This window comes from Gorilla gorilla, chromosome 8 (assembly GCF_029281585.2).
Source record: "Gorilla gorilla gorilla isolate KB3781 chromosome 8, NHGRI_mGorGor1-v2.1_pri, whole genome shotgun sequence".
Classification (NCBI taxonomy): domain Eukaryota; kingdom Metazoa; phylum Chordata; class Mammalia; order Primates; family Hominidae; genus Gorilla; species Gorilla gorilla.
Genome location: NC_073232.2, coordinates 111,416,438 through 111,436,781, shown reverse-complemented (window position 1 = coordinate 111,436,781; position 20,344 = coordinate 111,416,438). Strand labels below are relative to the sequence as shown.

The 20,344-nt window shown below is 36.7% G+C and overlaps 1 protein-coding gene across 4 annotated transcripts in view; it reads left to right on the top strand.

Annotated features, from left to right (window-relative positions):
• The window catches only part of HPSE2 (heparanase 2 (inactive)), an 840,195-nt gene that overhangs the window by 130,906 nt on the left and 688,945 nt on the right, over nucleotides 1-20,344 (top strand). For 3 of the 4 annotated variants that reach the window (XM_004049925.4, XM_019034328.3, XM_055352722.2), the window contains exon 3: nucleotides 16,186-16,347. The exons of the other annotated variant lie outside the window; for it this stretch is intronic. In XM_004049925.4, coding sequence (XP_004049973.2) covers nucleotides 16,186-16,347 — 162 coding nt within the window. The remainder of the gene's footprint in view (nucleotides 1-16,185; nucleotides 16,348-20,344) is intronic. 4 annotated transcript variants of the gene reach the window in all.

The following is a 20,344-nucleotide window of genomic DNA, read 5'->3' as shown; positions in this document are numbered from 1 at the left end:
TGTCAACATTTAAAAAATTTTGGTCTGTGAAAGACCCTTTAATGAAAAAGTGAAGCCACAGACTAGGAGTGATTTTTTTTTTTTTTTTTTTGAGATGGAGTCTCACTCTGTCACCAGGCTGGAGTGCAGTGAGTGCAATCTCGGCTTGGAAGGAATATTTTAAAATCACAAATCTGATAAAGGATTTGTGCCCAGAACATATAAAGAACTCTTAAAATTTAAAAAATTAGAAAATAACCAAATAAAAAATGAGCAAGAGATATGAACAGTTTACCAAAGAAGATAAATGAATGGAAAATAAGTATATGAAAATATGCTCAACATCATTGTCATTAGGGAAGTGGAAATTAAAACCACAACTAGATACCACTACAAATCTATTAGAAGTTGAACAAAGATAACTGAAAATACCACAGTGAGGTACCCCTATAACTCTATTAGAAGTCTAACAATATAATAAAAAAAAAAAAAAAGTCTAACAAACAAAACTGAAAATACCAATTATTGTTGAGAGTATGGAGCACCTGGAACACTTATACAATGCTGGTGAAAATGCAAAATAATACAGCCATTCTGGAAAAAAGTTTGACAGTTTCCTATAAAGCTAAATGTGTAATTACCATATGACCCTGTAGTTTTGCTTTTATGAATTTACTCAAGTCAACTGAAAACTAATGTTCACAGGAAAACTTGTATATAAATGTTTCTTGAAACTATATATTCATTCTCGAAAACTAGAAACAACCTGGATTTCCTTCAGTGGGTGAATGGGTAAACAAACTATAGTACAGCCATTCAATGGAATATTATTCAGCAATAAAAAGGAATTAACTATTGATTCACAACAACTTGGGTGAATTCTAGATGCATTTTGCAAAGTGAAAGAAGCCATATCCCAAAGGCTACATATTGTATAATTCCGTTGTTATGACATTCTGTAAAAGAGAAAGCTATAGAAACAGATAAACAAAACCAAAAAACAACAAAGTGTTGGCCAGAATGAGGATGAATGGAGGGGTTGATAATGGAAGGTAGCATGAGGGAGTTTTTTAGGGTGATCATATTATTTTGTATGGTAATGTGCTAGTGGTTACTTGATTCTATGCACTTGTCAAAACCCACAGGACTGGCTGGGTGTGGTGGCTCATGCCTGTAATCCCAGCACTTTGGGAGGCTGAGGTGGGCAGATCACGAGGTCAGGAGTTCGAGACCAGCCTGACCAGCATGGTGAAACCCCGTCTCTACTAAAAATACAAAAATTAGCGGGGCATAGTGACACACATCTGTAATCCCAGCTACTCAGGAAGCTGAGGCAGGAGAATCACTTGAACCCAGGAGGTGGAGGTTGCAGTGAGCCGAGATCACGCCACTGCACTCCAGCCTGGGTGACAGAGCGAGACTCCATCTCAAAAAATAAATAAATAAATAAATAAATAAATACGTAAATAAATGAACAGAACAAAACAAAACCCACAGGACTGTATGCAACAAATAGTGAATTTTACTGTCTTCACATTTTAAGAAACAACCAGGATATTGGGGGAACGTAAGGCAGACTACAGATCTGGCAAATAAATTTAAGTGTATTGTGATGAATGGCACAGTCATACTGGAAACTTGGAGAAGAAAGAAGCTGAATAACTTTATTTTGAATAGACACTGTAAGGCTAAAGAAAAAAGAAGTATGCAGCACTGTACTGTGGTTGGTAAATATGTTTCTTAAAGGAGTATGGGTTAGCAATTCTGAAACTACTTTGTATGTGTATTAGTGTTGAGCAAATAAGCAAATATATTGTAGTTTATGAAAACCAGGCTTTTTACTGTCAGAGAAAGAGATTACAGATAAAATGAGAATGCTAAAATGAATTCTTTTTTTTTTTTGAGACAGAGTCTTGCTCTGTTGCCAGACTGGAGTGTAGTGGAGTGATCTTGGCTCACTGCAACCTTCGCCTCCTGGGTTCAAGCGGTTCTCCTGCCTCAGGATCCCGAGTAGCTGGGACCGCAGGCGTGCACCACCATGCCCAGCTAATTTTTTATTTTTAGTAGAGACAGGGTTTCACCATGTTAGCCAGGATGGTCTGAATCTCCTGACCTCGTGGTCCGCCCACCTCGGCCTCCCAAAGTGCTGGGATTACAGGCGTGAGCCACCTGACCTCGTGATCCGCCCACCTTGGCCTCCCAAAGTGCTGGGAATACAGGCATGCGCCACTGCGCCTGGCCTAAAATGAATTCTTTAGTGTTGGATTGGAGTTGGACTAGAGTGTCCTTCTTTTCCTTTTAAGATAGTGAAATAAATATAGATATATATGTGTACATCAGTTAGTAAGCCTATATACCTCTCTGAGCTCTTTCTACTTGAGAGGGTCTAGAAGTAGTGATACCCCAGTAGCAATGAACACATGTGGTGCCTAAATCTTGGTTTCTAAATATTATTCTCCAACAAAAGGAACCAGGTTTTGTTAGAGGAGTAGATGATTCTAGGATGGGCGGGAAAAATACAAGATGAGACTGGGACATTTGTGGTGCCAGAAAGTAAGGAAGTACTTAAAAAAAAATAGATTGAGGATATGTCAAAAAATTATAGAAGCTCAGCTGAAAAAGCTCTCATTAGCCAAAGCTGGAACAGTTTGTCCAACAAAATACAGAAATGTGGCTTAATAAAATAACATTCATAAGTTCATATATATATATATATAATGCTTGAATAAATAAATGAGTGGAGAAGAGACAACTCTCTTCCTTATAGAAGAATTCCAATTAACAAATGTAGAGGGATTGAGAAAATAAAAATTGGAACACCAGAGTAATTATTGGTGTAGGTGAGATCCATTGAGGATTGCTAAAATTAGTGGGCAAAAGTTTACAGAATAATGTGGTATTGCATAGCCTTAAAATATCTCCTACAAAATATTCATTAATTACAAAGGCAAAGTAGTAACTTTGTATGGAGAAACCTACCAGAACTCATTTTAACCAAGGGAACAAGTTTATTAATGTCACCATTAATAAGAGCTAAACATACCTTTGTGGTATCATTCCACAAAATCTGTAACTTATTTCAATTATAAAGAAACTTCTGTCAGCCCAAATCGAGGGATATTCTACCTAAAACTGATGAGTACCTGACCAGTACTCTTCAAAACCACCAAGATAATGGCGACAAGGAAAGACCAAGAAATTATCACAGTTCAGAGAAGACTAAGGAGACATGGAAACTAATGCAATATGGGATTCTGGTTTTGGTCCTGGAATAGAAAATAGTTCTAGTAGAAAAACTGGTGAAATCTAAATAAAGTATGCACCTAATTAAATTTATGTAAACATTGGTTTCTTAGTTTTGATAATTTCCCTTGGTTGTATAAAATGCAATAAAAATATAAACCAATATATGTTTTTTATTCATATGATGAAAGCCCATACATGTACACACATGTGTACATACATATAAGAATATTACTTTCAGGATTTATGATGGTGGTTATCTTTCTGAGGAGGTGGAAAGAGGAAGGAGAATGTCATCACAGAGTGGTAAACTGAGGAGTTTACGTATTTTTGAACTATTTTATTTCTTTAAATAAATCTGAAGGAAATATGGCAAAATGTTATCAAAGAATAGAGTGTGAGGGTGCATGGATGTGGATGGGCCTTTTTTGTACACTAAAAAATATTTTATTATGAAAACAATGTTAAAATGAAGGCAATTTTTTTTTTTTTTTTTTTGAGATGGAGTCTTGCCCTGTCACCCATGCTGGAGTGCAGTGGCGAGATCTTGGCTCACTGCAAGCTCGGCCTCCTGGGTTCATGCTATTCTCCTGCCTCAGCCTCCCTAGTAGCTGGGACTACAGGCGTCTGCCACCATGCCTGGCTAATTTTTTTGGTAATTTTAGTACAGACGGGGTTTCACCGTGTTAGCCAGGATGATCTCAATCTCCTGACCTCGTGATCTGCCTGCCTTGGCCTCCCAAAGTGCTGGGATTATAGGTGTGAGCCACTGCGCCTGGCCATGAAGCCTATTTTCCAAAGATGGTATGCTGAATGCCTCGGAGATCTATGAATCTGGATTTATGGATGTTGTTTTGAACTGTTTTAGTTATCCAGATATGAAGTAGATAGTATTAATTGGAATAGAAAGGAAGGGGACAACACTGAGACATTTTGAAGCCAAAGTGGATAAAGTTGGTAAACTGAAGGGGCAGGGAAAAAGAAATAAAAGATGACTGAGGGTCAGAGACTAGAAGACTAGGGAAATTAAAGGACAAGTTATTTGGAGGGAGAATAGGGTAGATAACGAGTACTTTGGCTTGGGAATATTAAGATCTCTGCACAGAAGCTCTTCTAAAGTCTGTGAACCTGTTTCAAGGATCTGAGGAAGAGTCAGCATCTTCCTTTTCTTGCTGCTGTTGTAGTGGCTGCATTGAAGACAGGAGGGAAGGGAGTGGCACTAGTTTTAGCCCTGTCACTGTGTGTGAGGCAAGCCAAAGCATTCTTTCAGGTCTGCACCTGATCTTCTGGACCCAGCACTGTAACAGCAGCATATAAAATTCTATCCAAGTTTTAATATGCAATCTCATATAATCTGCAGAGAAACAGAATATACATGATGTAACAATGGCATTTGAAGTCCCAAGGTTTTAAGATCGTTCATTTTAAACTACAGAGAAAACTCTGTAGCTCTGTTTCTTTTTATTTATTTTTATTTCTGTTAGAGTTTTTAAAAACTATGGTTAAATACACAGAACAGAATTTACCATTATAACCATTTTTGAGTGTATGATTCAGTGTTATTAAGTACATTGATAGTTGTTGTACAAACCATTGCCACCATCCATCTCCAGAACTCATCATATTGCAAAACTAAACTCTGTACCTATTAAAAAATAACTCTTCATACCCATTCTCCTCAGCCTCTGTCAACCACCGTTCTACTGTCTCTATAAATTTGACTACCCCAGGTACCTCATATAAATGGAATCATACAGTATTTATCTTTTTGTGTCTGGGTTATTTCATTTGGTATCATGTCCTCAAGGTTCATCCACATTGTAGCATATGACAGGATTTCCTTTCTTTTAAGGCTGAATAATATTATTCTTTATGTATTTATCACATTTCGTTTATCCCTTTGTCTATTGATAGACACTTGAGTTACTTCTACCTTTTGGCTACTGTAAATAGTGCTGCTGTGAACATGGATGTATTATTTTTGTGACTTTTTGATAGCTTTTTTTGGAGCTATAATTTACATATTTTCATAAAATTCACCCATTACAAGTATATAGTTTAATTATTTCTATGAAATGTATAAAGGCTTCCAACAATTATCTTAATCCAGTTTTAGAACATTCTTATGCTTGTTTACAATCAAGCCCTTCTCCCATCCCAGCCTTAGAAAACCATTGATATGCTTTCTGTCAATTGATATGCGTTCTCCAGAAATTTCACATAAATGAAGTCATAATATGTGGTCTTTTTGTGTCTGGCTTCTTTCACCAGACACAAAATCTAGTCTAATGTTGTTGAGGTTATCCAGGTCTAGAATTTATTAGTAATTAGTTTCTTTTTATTTCTGAATGGCATTTCATTTTATGGATTTGCCACATTTTGTTTATCCATTTACTAGTTTCTGGACATTTGGGCTGTTGTCAGTTTTGGCTGTTATGCATAATGCTACTATAAATATTCATGTACAAGTCCGTTTTTTTTTTTTTTTAACAGAGTCTCACTCTGTTACCGAGGCGGGAGTGCAGTGATGGGACCATGGCTTACTATCGCCTCAAACTCCTAGGCTCAAGCTGTCTTCCTGCCTCAGCTTCCTGAGTAGCTGGGACTACAGGCACATGCCACCACATCTGGCTAATTTTTAAATTTTTTGTACAGATGGGGTCTCCTTATGTTGCCCAGGCTGGTGTCAAACTTCTGGCCTCAAGCCATCTTCCCACCCTGGCCACTGAGAGTGATAGGATTATAAGCATGAGCCACTGTGCCCGACCTCATGTAGAAATCTTTATGTGGACATATGCTTTCATTTCTGTCAGATAGGCTCTCAGGAGTGAGTTTGTTAGGTTGTACAGCAAGTTTATTTTGTTAAGAAACTACCAATGTGTTTTCCAAAGAGGCTGTAGCATTTTACATTCCCACCAGCAATGTGTGAGGGCTCTTGTTTCTCCACATTCTTGGCAGCACTTGGTATTGTCGGTTTTCTGGGTTATAACTATTCTAGTGGGTGTGTAGTAGTATCTCATTGTGGTTTTAGTTTGCATTTCTTTAGTGAATAATGATATTATGTATAATTTTATGTGCTATTAGCCATTTGTATGTCTTTGGTGAAATGTCTGTTCAGATCTTTTGTCCATTTTAAAAATTGGGTTGTCTTTTTATCAAGGTGTAAAACATTCTTTATATATATTTTATCATATATGTAATTTTAAAATATTTTCTCAGTTGGTGGCTTATCTTTTCCTTAGCTTAATGATATCTTTTTTTTTTTTTTTTGTCAGAGTCTAGAGTGCAGTGGTGCGTTCTTGGCTGACTGCAACCTTCGCTTCCCAGGTTCAAGTGATTCTTGTGCCTCAGCCTCCTGAGTCGCTGGAATTACAGGCATGTGCCACCATGCCCGGCTAACTTTTATATTTTTAGTAGAGATAGGGTTTCACCATGTTGGCCAAGCTGGTCTTGAGCCCCTGGCTTCAAGTGATCCGCCCACCTCAGCCTGCCAAAGTGCTGGCATTACAGATGTGAGCCACCATGCCTGGCCTAATGGTATCTTTTAAAGAGCGAACACTTTTACTCTTGATGAAGTTCAATTTATTATTATTTTTCTATTTTGAATTATACTTTTGGTGTCATAACTGAGAAATCTGTACTTAACCTAAGGATACAAATATTTTTTCTTATATTTTTGTCTAGAAAATTTATAGCTTTAGATCTTATATTTAGGTCTGTGATTGATTTTGAGGCTTTTCTTTTGTATATGATGTAAGGTAAGGGTCTAAATTCTTTAAAAAATATTTTGAAATAACTTTAGACTTACAAAAACTTGCAGAAGTTGTACAGAAAAGTTAAGTAAGCTACAGACTTTATTCATATTTCACCAGTTTTACATACACTCATTTCTTCTATGTGTGTGCATGTATAGTTCAATGAAATTTTATTACATATATGAATTTGTATAACCAATATAACAATCAGAATACAGAACTGTTTCACCACGCAAAAGCAACTACCTCATACAACCTCTTTATAATCTGTTCTGTATCATTATAATTTTGTCATTTTGAAAATGTTTGAAACCTTTTGAAAATGCCTCCCTCCCTATCAGTTTTGGTAATTTGTGTCTTCTTTCTTTGTCATCCTAGCTCAAGGTTTTTCAATTGTATTAATCTTTTCAAATAATCAATATTTTGTTTTATTGACTTATCTTTTTGTTTTCTAGTTCATTGATTTCCATTCTGATCCTTTTTTTCTTTTTTTTGCTTGCTTTGTGTTTAAAATTTTCTTATTTTTCTAGTTTGTAAGTGCGAACTTAGATTATTGATTGATTATTGATGTGAGAACGTTCCTTTTTTTAGAATATAGATGTGTAAAGCTATAAATTTCTCTCTAAGCACTGTTTAAACTGTGTCTCATGAATCTTTTGAAACTCAATCTGACAGTCTCTCTTTTGATTGACTGTTTAGTCCATTCAAATTTAGTGCAATTATTAATATGATTGAATTTATGTCTTTCACTTTGATATTTTCTATATTTCTTTTGTTAACTGCCTTCTTTTTGTTAAATGGATTATTAAGATTCTTAAAAAGACTAGTCAGTTAATTACTCTGTTGATTTTTACACTGTTATTTTCAGTTGTTTTCTTAGTTGCTCCAGGGATTTACTATGCATCTTAATTTATCACAGTCAATTTAAGGTTAATGTTAACTTAATTTTTATAAATTACAACAACTTTACTCAAATACAGCTTCTTTTCTTATCCTTTCTATTGTGTTAATTTTGTTCTGTATATTACTATTACATCTATATATGGTATAACTAAAACATATTTTCTTCTTTATGTAATCTTACGAGTTTTTAAAACATGTAAAAGAGAAAAGGATTTTTGTTTATTTACATATTTACAATTTCTAGTGTATTTCATTTCTTCCTGTGTATCTGAGTTATTACTTGATATCATTGCCTTTTAACCTGAAGCACTTCCTTTAATATTTCTTGTGTTGCAGGTCTGCTAGCAACAAATTCTCTCAGTCTTTTTCTTTTTTTTTTGAGGTGGAGTCTCGCTCTGTTGTCCAGGCTGAAGTGCAGTGGTGTGATCTTGGCTCACTGCAAGCTCCGCCTCCCAGGTTCACGCCATTCTCCTGTCTCAGCCTCCCAAGTAGCTGGGACTACAGGCGCCTGCCACCATGCCTGGCTAATTTTTTGTATTTTTAGTAGCGACGGGGTTTCACTGTGTTAGCCAGGATGGTCTTGATCTCCTGACCTCGTGATCTGCCCACCTCGGCCTCCCAAAGCTGGAATTACAGGCATGAGCCACAGTGCCCAGCCTCTTTTTTTTTTTTAAATATGGAAATGACTTTATTTTGCCTTCATTTTTGAATGATAGTTTTGCTGAACATAGAATTATTGGTTGTCAGAAGTTTTCTTTTAGCGCTATTTATTTATGAGATAGGGTCTAGCTCTGTTGCCCAGGTTGGAGTGCAGTGGTGCAGTTATAGGTGACTGCAACCTGAAACTCCTGAGCTCAAGCAGTCCTCCTGTTTCAGCTTCCTGAATAGCTGGGATTATAAGTGCATGCCATCATGTTTGGCTAAATTTTTCCTTTATTTTTTTTTAAGAGACAGAGTCTTGCTGTTACTTTTCGCCCTTTGTAAATGTCGTTCTACTGCTTTCTAGTCTCCATTGTTTCAAATTGGAGGAAGTCAGCCATTAATTGTATTACTTGTTCCCTTTATGGATTAGTTTTTTTCCTCCCTGCTTTTAAGATTTTCTTTTTATCTTGGGCTTTTAACATTTTTATTATAATGTATCTAGATGTGGATCTCTTTGTGCTGAGTTTTGTTGTACTTGTGCTTGAGGTTTGTTGTACTTCTTGAATATGTGGATTAATGATTTTTATCAAATTTTGAATGTTTTTGGTCATTATGTCTTCAAACAATTCTGCCCTTTATTTTTCCTCTCCTTGTGGGACTCCCGTTATGCATATGTTTGATTGCTTCATGTTGTCCCATAATTCTCTGAGGCTGTGGTCATTTTTCCTTGGTCTTTTTTCTCTTTGTTTTTCAGGTTAGGTCATTTCTATTCACCTATCTTTAAGTTCTCTGATTTTGTTTTTTTGCATGGCTTGTAATATTTTATTGGAAACTGGCCATTTTAGATAGGTTAGAGCCAATCTATACCATTCCCCTCTTGCTGATCTTTGTTGTTTTGTAATCAAAGTAGTTCTTTTTTTCCATGACAATTGTCGTTTTATGTTTTCTTTGTTTTTAAGTAAGTTATTTGGACTTTATATCTTTTTGTTGTGCTGTTACTGATATTTCTTTATAGTTTTAAAAATTTTTATTTTTATTTTTTAGCTTGGTTTCCTAGGGTTTGCCTCTGAGTCTGCATAGCTTAGTGATCAGCCAATGACTGTTCAGAGATTATGTTTAAAACATTTTGGACCCTTAATGTTTTCACGTTCAGCTGATGGATTTCTCTGTGGATTGATAAACACATTAAGTTTTGTGGCATTTTTTAGGTCTTTTTCACTTTATTTTTTCCTGCTGATCTCTTGGGTCTCTCCCATGTTTGTGCGTAGCCTCCCCATTAGCCAGTTATGTGTGAAGAATTTAGCCTATGTTGGGGCTCCCTTGCATGTGCATATAGCCTGCTAGTCAGCCAAGCTTGTATGGAAAGCATATGTAGCTCATTTTATGTCTCCTGAAGTGCCAGATTCTTTCTATTAAAATGTTTAGCTAGGCCAGATTTGGTGGCTCATGCCTGTAATCCCAGCTCTTTGGGAGGCTGAGGCGGGAGGATTGTTTGAGACAAGGAGTTTGAGACCAGCCTAGGCATCATAGTGAGATTTCATCTCTACAAAAAATTTTTAAAATTTAGCCAGGTATGGTGGTGTGTCCCTGTAGTCTTGACTGTTTGGGAGTCTGAGGTGGGAGGATTGCTTGAGCCTAGGAGTTCGAGCTGTGGTGGGCTATGCCACTACACTCCAGCCTGGGTGACAGAGTAAGACACTGTCTTAAAAAATTTTTTTGGCTGGTCTGCCAGTCTGTCATTTGTCTCAACCAGAACTGCCACCTTAGGCTAGCACTGCTGTGGGTTACTAACTGGTTAGTTTATGGAAAAGGTGTGGAAGAAAGAATAAAGAACAAAAATACAAATGCTTTTATACCTAGATGTCCAGAAATAATTATAGACAATAAATTGATTCTAGTGCATCAACTTTGGTGCAAGATGCCCGCTCCTTTGTTGCATCTGTCAGGGTATATATTGGGTATTTTGGCATCCTTGAATTGTATACTAGGGTAAGGATCATAAGGGGAGATGGGAAGAGGAGTATGGATAGCTTGATATTTGGACCCAAGTTTGGAACTCTACTTTGATTACATAACAACAAAGAATATCTGTAAGAGGGAAGAACTAGCAGGGGGAATGAAGAGGTTTAGAGATCATCCAGGCCAGAAACTCCCCAGTTTGGTGTACCAGGAAAAAAAAAAAAACAAGCATAGGGTTTTTAATTTTTCGTTTAGAGTTTTATGATTATTTGGTAAATTAGTTAAATGTATATCTAAGTTTTCTGGCTTTGAGTCTTTATTCTTTGTATTATGTCTGATAAAGACATAAGAAAAATACACATTTTTGTGGAACCATAAAAGTGTTGAAATGACCTAAAAGAATAATACTATCCTCCAATAATAACTTTCTGATATTACAATGTGATGTTATTATTGACAACCACTGAAACATCTGGCACTTGTTGAATTCCTAATATGTCTCTATTACTGTGATAAGTTCATTACAATTAAGCTATTGGTATTTTCATGTTTCTAAAAAAGGAAATTCACTTCTTTATTAGGAAATGCATTGAGAGATTTAGTGGTTTGTCCAAGAGCTCTCTGATAGTAAGTACTAGAGGGATCCAAACTTGTATATATTTGAATTCAAAACCTGTGCTTTTAACCATCCTGCTATATTGCTTCACATAATATAGGTGAAAATACCTAATCTTGTATCTGGCAGGTTTTAATATCTGTACTGAAATAACTTCATTATGCCTGGGTCACCCATTCTCTGCTTGAATATCTCCAGGGATGGGAAACTTACTCCTTCATGAAGTAGTCCTTTTCCTTATTTGACAGCTTCTGTTGTTAAAAAAGTTTTCTCACGTGGAACTGAACAGGTTTGGTTCTTGGGTACTCCCATAATGTTTGGCTTTTTAGATTTCCACAGAATAAGTTAACTATTTCTTCTGTATGAGAAAGCAAGTCATCTTTGGCTCTTTCTTTGCCAGGCTCAGTTTCAGCTATTTTTTTTTGTATAAATATGTATATTTATTTTTTAAACTTCAATAGTTTTGGGGGAACAGGTGGTGTTTGGTTACATACATAAGTTCTTTAGTGGTGATTTTGGAGTTTTGGTGCACCCATCACCCAAGCAGTATACACTGTTCCCAGTGTATAGTCTTCCATTCCTCACCTGCCTCTTGCCCTTCCCTCTGAGTCCCCAAAGTCCATTGTATCATAGTTTCAACTATTTTATTTATTTATTTATTTATTTATTTATTTATTTATTTATTTATTTATTTACTGAGTGGAGTTTTGCTCTTTTTGCCCGGGCTGGAGTGCAATGGCGCGATCTTGGCTCACTGCAACTTCTGCCTCCCAAGTTCAAGTGATTCTTCTGCCTCAGCCTCCCGAGTAGCTGGGATTACAGGAATGCACCACCATGCCTGGCTAATTTTGTGTTTTTAGTAGAGACGGGGTTTCACCAGGTTGGGCAGGCTGGTCTCAAACTCCAGACCTCAGGTGATCCGCCCACCTCGGGCTCCCAAAGTGCTGGGATTACAGGCGTGAGCCGCTGCACCCGGCCAGTTTCAGCTATTTTAAAAGATCAACATTATTTTCCATATTTGTACTTTTCTTTGGACGTACTCTAGATTACCAGGATTCATCTGAGACTATTATAGCTGGAAATATATAATACCACAAGCAGGATACTAATAACAAAAATAATTATAGGTACTCTTTATTGTGCTCTTATTGTATGCTTAGTGCAATGCCTTTTGTGTATCTGTACAATAACAGTAGCTAAAGAAATGTAATCTTAGAAAGGTGTTTTGTCTGCCACTTTTGTAACTAATAAGTGAGTACCAAGCCAGGATTTGAACAGAGGTCTGCTTAACTCCAGACTCTTCACTGTGCTGCACTTGGTAGGCATGGAATGTAGCACAGCTGTGTTGCCTTCTTTATTCTGCATGTTCTGGTTCTGTTAATTTAGACTAAGATTGCATTAATCATTTTGGCAGCAATATCATAGCACTGACTTATATTAAGCTGGTATTCAACTAAAGCCTACAAATCTTAATAAGATCTTAAGTATATGAGCTTCTGTTTGGTCTGGCTTTCCCATCTTAAATCTTATGTCATTAATTTTCAGTATAAATGTAGGATTTGTGTTCATGTCTTTACCTTCCACTTTTGGGATTTCAGCCTAAGTTTTTAGATTTCCAAGATAATTTTGAATTTTGAGTGTGTCATACATGATACTAACTCTTCCTCCGGATATATTACCATGTGCTTCTTTGATAAGTATCTTTGCTTTGTGTTTATCTAGTCATTGATACAATTTCAAGCAGATTAGAGTTGAATAAGGAATTCATACTTTTACTTTAGATACAGCATATCTATTTTTTTCCCTAAACATTTTTGAAATCTGCTTTTCTAAAGTTTAGGACATACGTTTGGCCATGTTCATAGTTTTCTTTTCTGACTGTTATTAATATAAAGGTAATGTAGTTACTTTATTTCAAGATTCTTGTTGGAATGATGTTGAGGATATCAGTTGTAATTGTTGCTTCTGCTGCATTCTGAGCAATATATTTATTAGATAGGAAATAGGGAGTTTAGTTGGTGTTCTACTCTTCAAATTAGACTTGTGTCAGAAGATATCAGGGTAATTGAAACTCTCCTTCACTTTTTATAGTATGTTTTGATACAAGTTTTATAATTTTTTCTGAGAAAGCATTCATATTTCTTTTCCACACGAACAGTCTATGGAATACCATTGTAACAGTATAACTCAGTTTTTCTTTTTAGTTCTTCCTTTTATTGTTTAATGTAATTCTACTCTTAAGCTCATGAGTTTCATATAGGAGCTCTGGAAAGAGCACTGAAATTGGCTTTGAACATCCCTGGATTTGAGGACTGACCAGGTTTTGTGAACTTGTGCAAGTCAAGCTTTGTGGACCTCAGTTTCCTCGTATTTAAGATAGAGGCAATAATAGTGTTCTTTATCATTTAGGATTATACAACAGGTTACAATTTTAACAACAGTTAACTATTAATGACTTACATAAATAGTATATTTGTCTCATATGACAAGAAATTAAGAGATAGGCAGTCTAGCACAGGTATGGTAGGTCAATAAAGACATTAGGGACTTAAGCTCTTTACATTTTTCTGTTCAACACTTTTAGTGTGTAATCCTTTACCCTCTTGCTTATTTTTATTTTTATTTTTTTTGATGGAGTCTCACTCTTTCATCCAGACTGGAGTGCAGTGGTGCGATCTCGGCTCACTGCAACCTCCGCTTCCTGGGTTCAAGTAATTCTCCTGCCTCAGCCTCCTGAGTAGCTGGAACTACAGGCGTGTGCCACCATGCCCAGCTAATTTTTGTATTTTTAGTAGAGATGGGGTTTCACTGTGTTGCCAGGCTGGTCTTGAACTCCTGACCTCAAGTAATCCACCTGCCTCAGCCTCCCAAAGTGCTGGGATTACAGGCGTGAGCCACTGTGCCCGACCCCTACTCTTGCTTCTTAACTCAAGGTTACAAAGTGGCTACTAGAACTCTGGGCTTCATGTCTATGTTTTAGACATAGAGAATAGGAGGGACTAAAGGACTAAAGGGAAAAACTGAGTTTCTCTTAGTGAGGCTCTCTCTTTTAATCTGGCAAGGGAAGTCCCCCTTTAAGCTGTCTGCCTGCAGCTCATTTTCCAGAACCATGTTACATAACTACCCTTTTCTGCAAGGAAAGCTGGGAAATTGTATTGTGTAGTTTTTCAGTCTCTGTAATAGATGAAGGCAAGGGAGAAGGGATTGTGTTTAGGGTTTGGGTCAGCCAGTCAACAATGTCTGCCATTTACTTTGATAATATTTTTGGAAGGATCCAATGAGATGATGTAATCCAAAAAGTTTTATAGAACGTAATTTGTATAAATGTAAACTGCATTATTCCTCTTGACTTCTATTGGATTGTCTTAAAAGCTAGTATATTCTTGAACTTATTTATCCAATTTTTGTATTTAAGTCTCAGAAAATCTGTGAGACTAGTTATTTGTTAAATGAGTTCATTTTATTACCCATATTCAAGAAATTGGTAGATACATGTTTAGGCATAAATACTGCATTATTTCTACTCAGCTCTCCTGTTTTAATCTAAGAATTAGTGAGGACCATTTTCACATCTGGCTTATCTTTGTGTGCCACACATCCTAACTCTCATAGTCGTGGGTTTGTATTTATACCTGGGCTTTTCTTTTAGAAATCTGAAAGAAAAGATTACTTCTCCAGAACAGTGTTTCACCCTTTTCACCATATGCCCTATTTTCTCTTAAGTGTCACTGAATATAGCTTTTCTTTTAGTACCATTAACATGGGCATTAGTTTTATTCTTTCCAAAATCATTGGTGTCAAAAGTGGCAAAGCAGTTATTTTTTAGCGCCTTCTATTAAAATTCTTCAGTTTTGTTATGCAAAACTTGAAAGTTTTTAGAGTTGCCACCTAGATTACTGCTGATGGTATCATTTGTACCTATGAGAATCAGTTGAATTATATTTTAATTTGTAAAAAATTAATAAATAACTTTAGGGCATAAGAGCTTCCTGCTAATTGGGAAGCATTCTTCTTCTTTTTTTTTTTTTTTTAAGACAGAGTCTCCCTCTATTGCCCAGGCTGGAGTGCAGTGGTGCAATATCGGCTCACTGCAACCTCCGCCTCCTGGGTTCAAGCGATTCTCCTGCCTCAGCCTCCCAAATAGCTGGGACTACAGGTGTGTGCCACCACACTCGACTAGTTTTTTTGTATTTTTAGTAGATACAGGGTTTCACCATATTGGTCAGGCTGGTCTTGAACTCCTGACATTGTGATCTGCCCGCCTTGGCCTCCCAAAGTGCTGGGATTACAGGTGTGAGCCACCACGCCCGGCTGAAGCATTCTGTATGAATTTTTCTTTTTGAGGAAGCTGTTTTCTGGAGACTATATCTGCTTTGAATGAAAATCATTCCGAAGTATAAAAAGCAGTATGGGAAAATAACTGAGGAAAAGGCAGATCTGCCATGACTCTAGACCTCCTGTGCTCTCTTCAGTGACTCAAAAAATATTTTTGGTTTGAAAGAACGATTATTGAGTCAGAATTAAACTATTTTACTCGAGATACATGAAAAATAGCAGAAAAAACCCTGACCAGGTAAGCCATAGATCGGCAGCTCTAGCTTGAGCTGAGTAGGCTGGCTGGCAGGTGAATTTAAAAATAGACCAAGTATCCTAAATACACATGCTGGAGCTATCACCTGGTCCTGTAGCACGAGGTAGAGAGAATGACCTTCATAATTACCAGTATTAAAAATTGTATTATAATACTTTTTCCCATGGAAAACGGTAAGATATGTTGAGAAAAGGCCCCAGGAGGTAAACAAGTCCTGAAGGGCTGGGAAGGAGAACTGAGGAGTGAGAATCTTAAATGATGTCAGAAAGAGCTAAGAAACAGATAGATCTCCAAAGAATTTGGAAATGACCAGAGGAACTTTCAGGATGTGTCATGGAGTTGGAGAGCCTTCTGATTACTTCTGCATCTCTTTAGGTTGATGAAAATGCTGGTAGCTTATTAATTCTGTCATTTTGGGTGAAACAAGACTTTGATGATGTATTATTTTTTGTTTTGTTTTAGTTTTTGCTGCCTGCCTTCTTTCTTTCTTTTTGTAGACATTGTTCGAAGTGATGTTGCCTTAGATAAACAGAAAGGCTGCAAGATTGCCCAGCACCCTGATGTTATGCTGGAGCTCCAAAGGGAGAAGGCAGCTCAGATGCATCTGGTTCTTCTAAAGGAGCAATTCTCCAATACTTACAGTAATCTCATATTAACAGGTAAGGCTATTGGAGTTGGTTGAAATCTTAGAGCATTCAGTTAGTAACTTGTTTTTTGGGGTACACATCTGTCTGTCTACACCCACTATATCACTTTTTAAATTGTGATGACTTGTCTTTCTATTACAAATATTCCTTGTAGTTTGCAGGTATATTTTGGTTTGAAGTTATGGGTGATTCAGCATGTGTTTTCTTCTCAAAACACAGAATTGATGAAAACCTTTTGAAGCCTTTAAAAATACGACTTTCTAAATGTGTACCAGTAGATTTGAGAGAATTACTAAATTTGGTGTCTTTTAAGAAGCAGCTATTTTCCTCTTTCCGTGTATGCCCTTTCTATGAACCCAGTGAATATAAAGATGAAATGTAAAAGAGATAATGGTCTTCAGGCAGAGCAGAGAATGTTCTGTTCTTGGTGGAGTTTGGAAATATCTGGGGAATTTGATTTTCTTCTTAAGAGCAAAGAGGCTATGAGACTGAGCCGTGCTCCCTTACATCCTTGATTCTAGGAGGAAAGTGAATATGAGTCAGAGCTACAAGGAGAATCAACTTTTTTCAAGGCTGCTTGCAGACTTGCTGGTAATGAGCAAATGAGCTGCATGCTTTTGACAGGCTTTGGAAAAGATTATAATAGCAGAATCTTATGTGAGAATCATTAAGGATTTGAGATGAACTCAGAAGAGCAGTCCAAGTTACCTCCATTTTCTTGAGACCACATAAGGCAGACCTACGTTATAGTGATCCAAATAAACTTTAACAAATCAAAAGTATGTGTTTTCCCTTGTTTATGAATATTAAAAAAATAAAAAGATGGATTGTCTGACAGGCTATGAACATCTCACACTTACTTTTGTAAGCTCTAAGTTAGGAAAACTTTAACTTTTTTTTTTTACAGACTTCTTGGCATGTCACCAGGAATTGCTGAGTGGCAACCAAATTGTTTTGCTTTTAGAAAAGCACAGGACTCTTCCAGCTTTTCATCTTGTACCTGGTGAAAAACCCAACAGCATGAGATGAAAGCCAGACTTAAATGTGGCTTTGGTGAGCAGAAAAGGGGATTATGGATTTCATAAGTATAGGCCCTGTTTTTTGCTCTTTGATAGGTCATTAAGAAGGGAAAGCTTAAAAGTGATTTATGGCCAATGCATGTATTTCCCTAAATTGGTTAGTGAAATTGGGTTTAAGTTTAGATGTTTGGGAAGAGCATAGATGTTTCTTCAGGTTTTTTCAGTCAACCTCATATGTATGTGTGCATGTGTGTGTGTGTATAAATATGTGTGTGTGTGTGTGTGTGTAATATTTTCCAATTCAATGAGTGGAAATGAAATATTTTTATTTCATCTTTATTCTAATATTTTTAGGCACTTATAAGAGGGGTCAGACCTTGTGTTCTTTAATGTGGTATAGAAAGGGCTTAGGGTAATTCTAACCCTACACCGAGGCTCCAGAGTATGGCTTGAAGGCATGTTATCTTTGAAAACACAAGTGTTCTATTGAGTTTAGTGGAATCTTTTCTAATTCTCAGTAACATAATCCCTTTGGATGTTTATTCGCAGTTCAAACTGTTGGAATCAACATTGTCAACTTTTACCCTGACAACTTGCTTACTTTCTACTAAACAAACTTACCCTAGAGAAGAGCCTCTTTCCTGCTCTCACTTCTCCTAAGCTGCTTCAAAGAGTCCTCAGGCATTTTCCACATTTTTCACCCAAATGCCTGTGCAGAGGTGGTACCTAGCTGCAAACAGAGCATTCTGCATGTCCTCATTTATTTACATGAAAGTTCAAAAGGTTTTGATTCCAGGTGTTGGGAAGAGATGGAGCCATTTCAGTTTAGCACCAATGGTAAAACTATTTTAATTTCCTTTAACTAAGTCTTTGATTTTACACAGTGTGGTTTTCTAATTGTTATGAAGTTTAATCCTTGATTTCTTGTATAAATCTTGAGAACATGGTCTCCAGACAGCTAAACATAATATTTAAACATAACTAAACTAACTTTTGTAAATATTTCCCTTTTCAGTGATGAATGTATATTGGTAAGGAGGGTGAGGTTGAAGGGGCAGGACCTCTCAAATGAAGTGACTTTCTTTACCAACACATTCAGAACACATACTCCAGGATTTCTTTCTGTATAAGTCTGGCATAACCTTGAAATATCTGCAATGAAAGTATTTATGTGTGAACACAATGAGGAAACTGGGCCTCTGCAATCTCAGAAAGAGATCACTTTTTACATCCTTCTCCTCTACCCACCAGTTATTTATAGAATTTCATGTGTATGGGTATATAGTAATTGTTTTCTGGTCAGTTACTGGTATATTCTTTATTTTAAAAATGGGACAACTAAGATATCAGTATAGTAACAAAAATTAAGTGATTCAAGTGTCAGATGGTTAAAAGCATGTTAAAAATGATAGTTGTTGAGTTCCACCTCACAAGCAAGTCCTCATTCTTTGATGTTCCACCTTTACCTGATGTGACTGTCAGCTGTTGATGGGAGAGGCATGCCTTCATATTCTGCATTACAGCTAATGATCCCTGTTAAACAGCCACTCATTTACTCCAGATAAGGGCAAATTGTATTCTAGCTTTGAAGGTCTTTTAACCATTTAATAAAAGAAAACAACTCTACAATTGTTAGTGATAGCCCAGTTAATGGAAATAATAAAAACTAATACAATTTAATATATATACTTCGTTGAAGTATTCCTTATTACATTGTATTTGTAGAAAAGTAGATTCTTTTAATATATTTTTGCATAGTTTTAAACTTGTCTTAATGTTTTCATGTCAATGGTTTATATGATACTGGAAATAATGTTAGCCTCACCTAGCCTAGAGGGTTTTTAAAGTAAACTCTAAGGTTACAGGGAGATGATGGAGTAATTCCAGTAGAGCATCAGTGATGGAACTGTTTTAAATGGTGATGAGTCATGTACTGCACTTTTCCCACTGACTCACCTATGGGGGCGTATGTGTTTGTCCTGCAGTTTCTTGAGCTGGAGAGTGTTGTTATTGTGCATGTCACTCAAGGAGTGGCTAATGAGAGGGAGAATTGGGTAGGAGACTTTAAAAAAAGAACAGGAATCAGATGTGTTCTTTGTGCTCTCATGATTCTTAATACAACAATGCTCTATAAATTTGTTGACAATGTTCTGCTGTGTACATAAAGAATTCATTAGAAGACTACTATTTTTTTTTGAGACAGAGTCTTGCTCTGTCACCCAGGCTGGAGTGCAGTGGCACAATCTCGGCTTACTGCAAGCTCCGCCTCCTAGGTTCAAGCGATTCTTCTGCCTCAGCCTCCAGAGTAGCTGGGACCACAGGCAAATGCCACCACATCCGGCTAATTTTTGTATTTTTAGTAGAGATGGGGTTTCACCATATTGGCCAGGCTGGTCTCAAACTCCTGACCTTGTGATCCGCCCACCTCGGCCTCTCAGAGTGCTGGGATTAAAGGCGTGAGCTACCGCACCTAGCCAGAAGACTACTTTTTAGGTATAATATTGACGTGTATTAAGTAACTTTTATGGGTTCGAATTCAGTTGTCTCCCTTAACCTTGCTCCCTCCCCTTGAGGTATAAATTGAACTTTTGAGGTAGATCCTTGTGCTGTAATCAAATGAAAAACATAAAAGTTAAGTCAACCTTATGGGGAAATAGCATTTCTAGGATTTTGTTTAGAACATAAACTCCTAGAAGGCAAGGAATATCGTATGTGTGCAGCATTCTGGATTGCATGTAAAGCATAGTGAATGATCCTGAAATGAGGTCAAATTTCTAAAAATTTATTTGTGTTGTGAAAGTCATCTGGTCAACCATCTGTATCCAGACAGCTTGAAACTGTAGCCAATAATTATAGATGGATGGCATTACACAAGACACTTTCTAATATTCCTTTATGAGGATTCTTGTCATGTGTTGGCTGCCATTTTTGGTTTTCTACCTCTTCATTCAGTCATTAGACTCCAAACTGGACTGAGATTCCAATGGTTG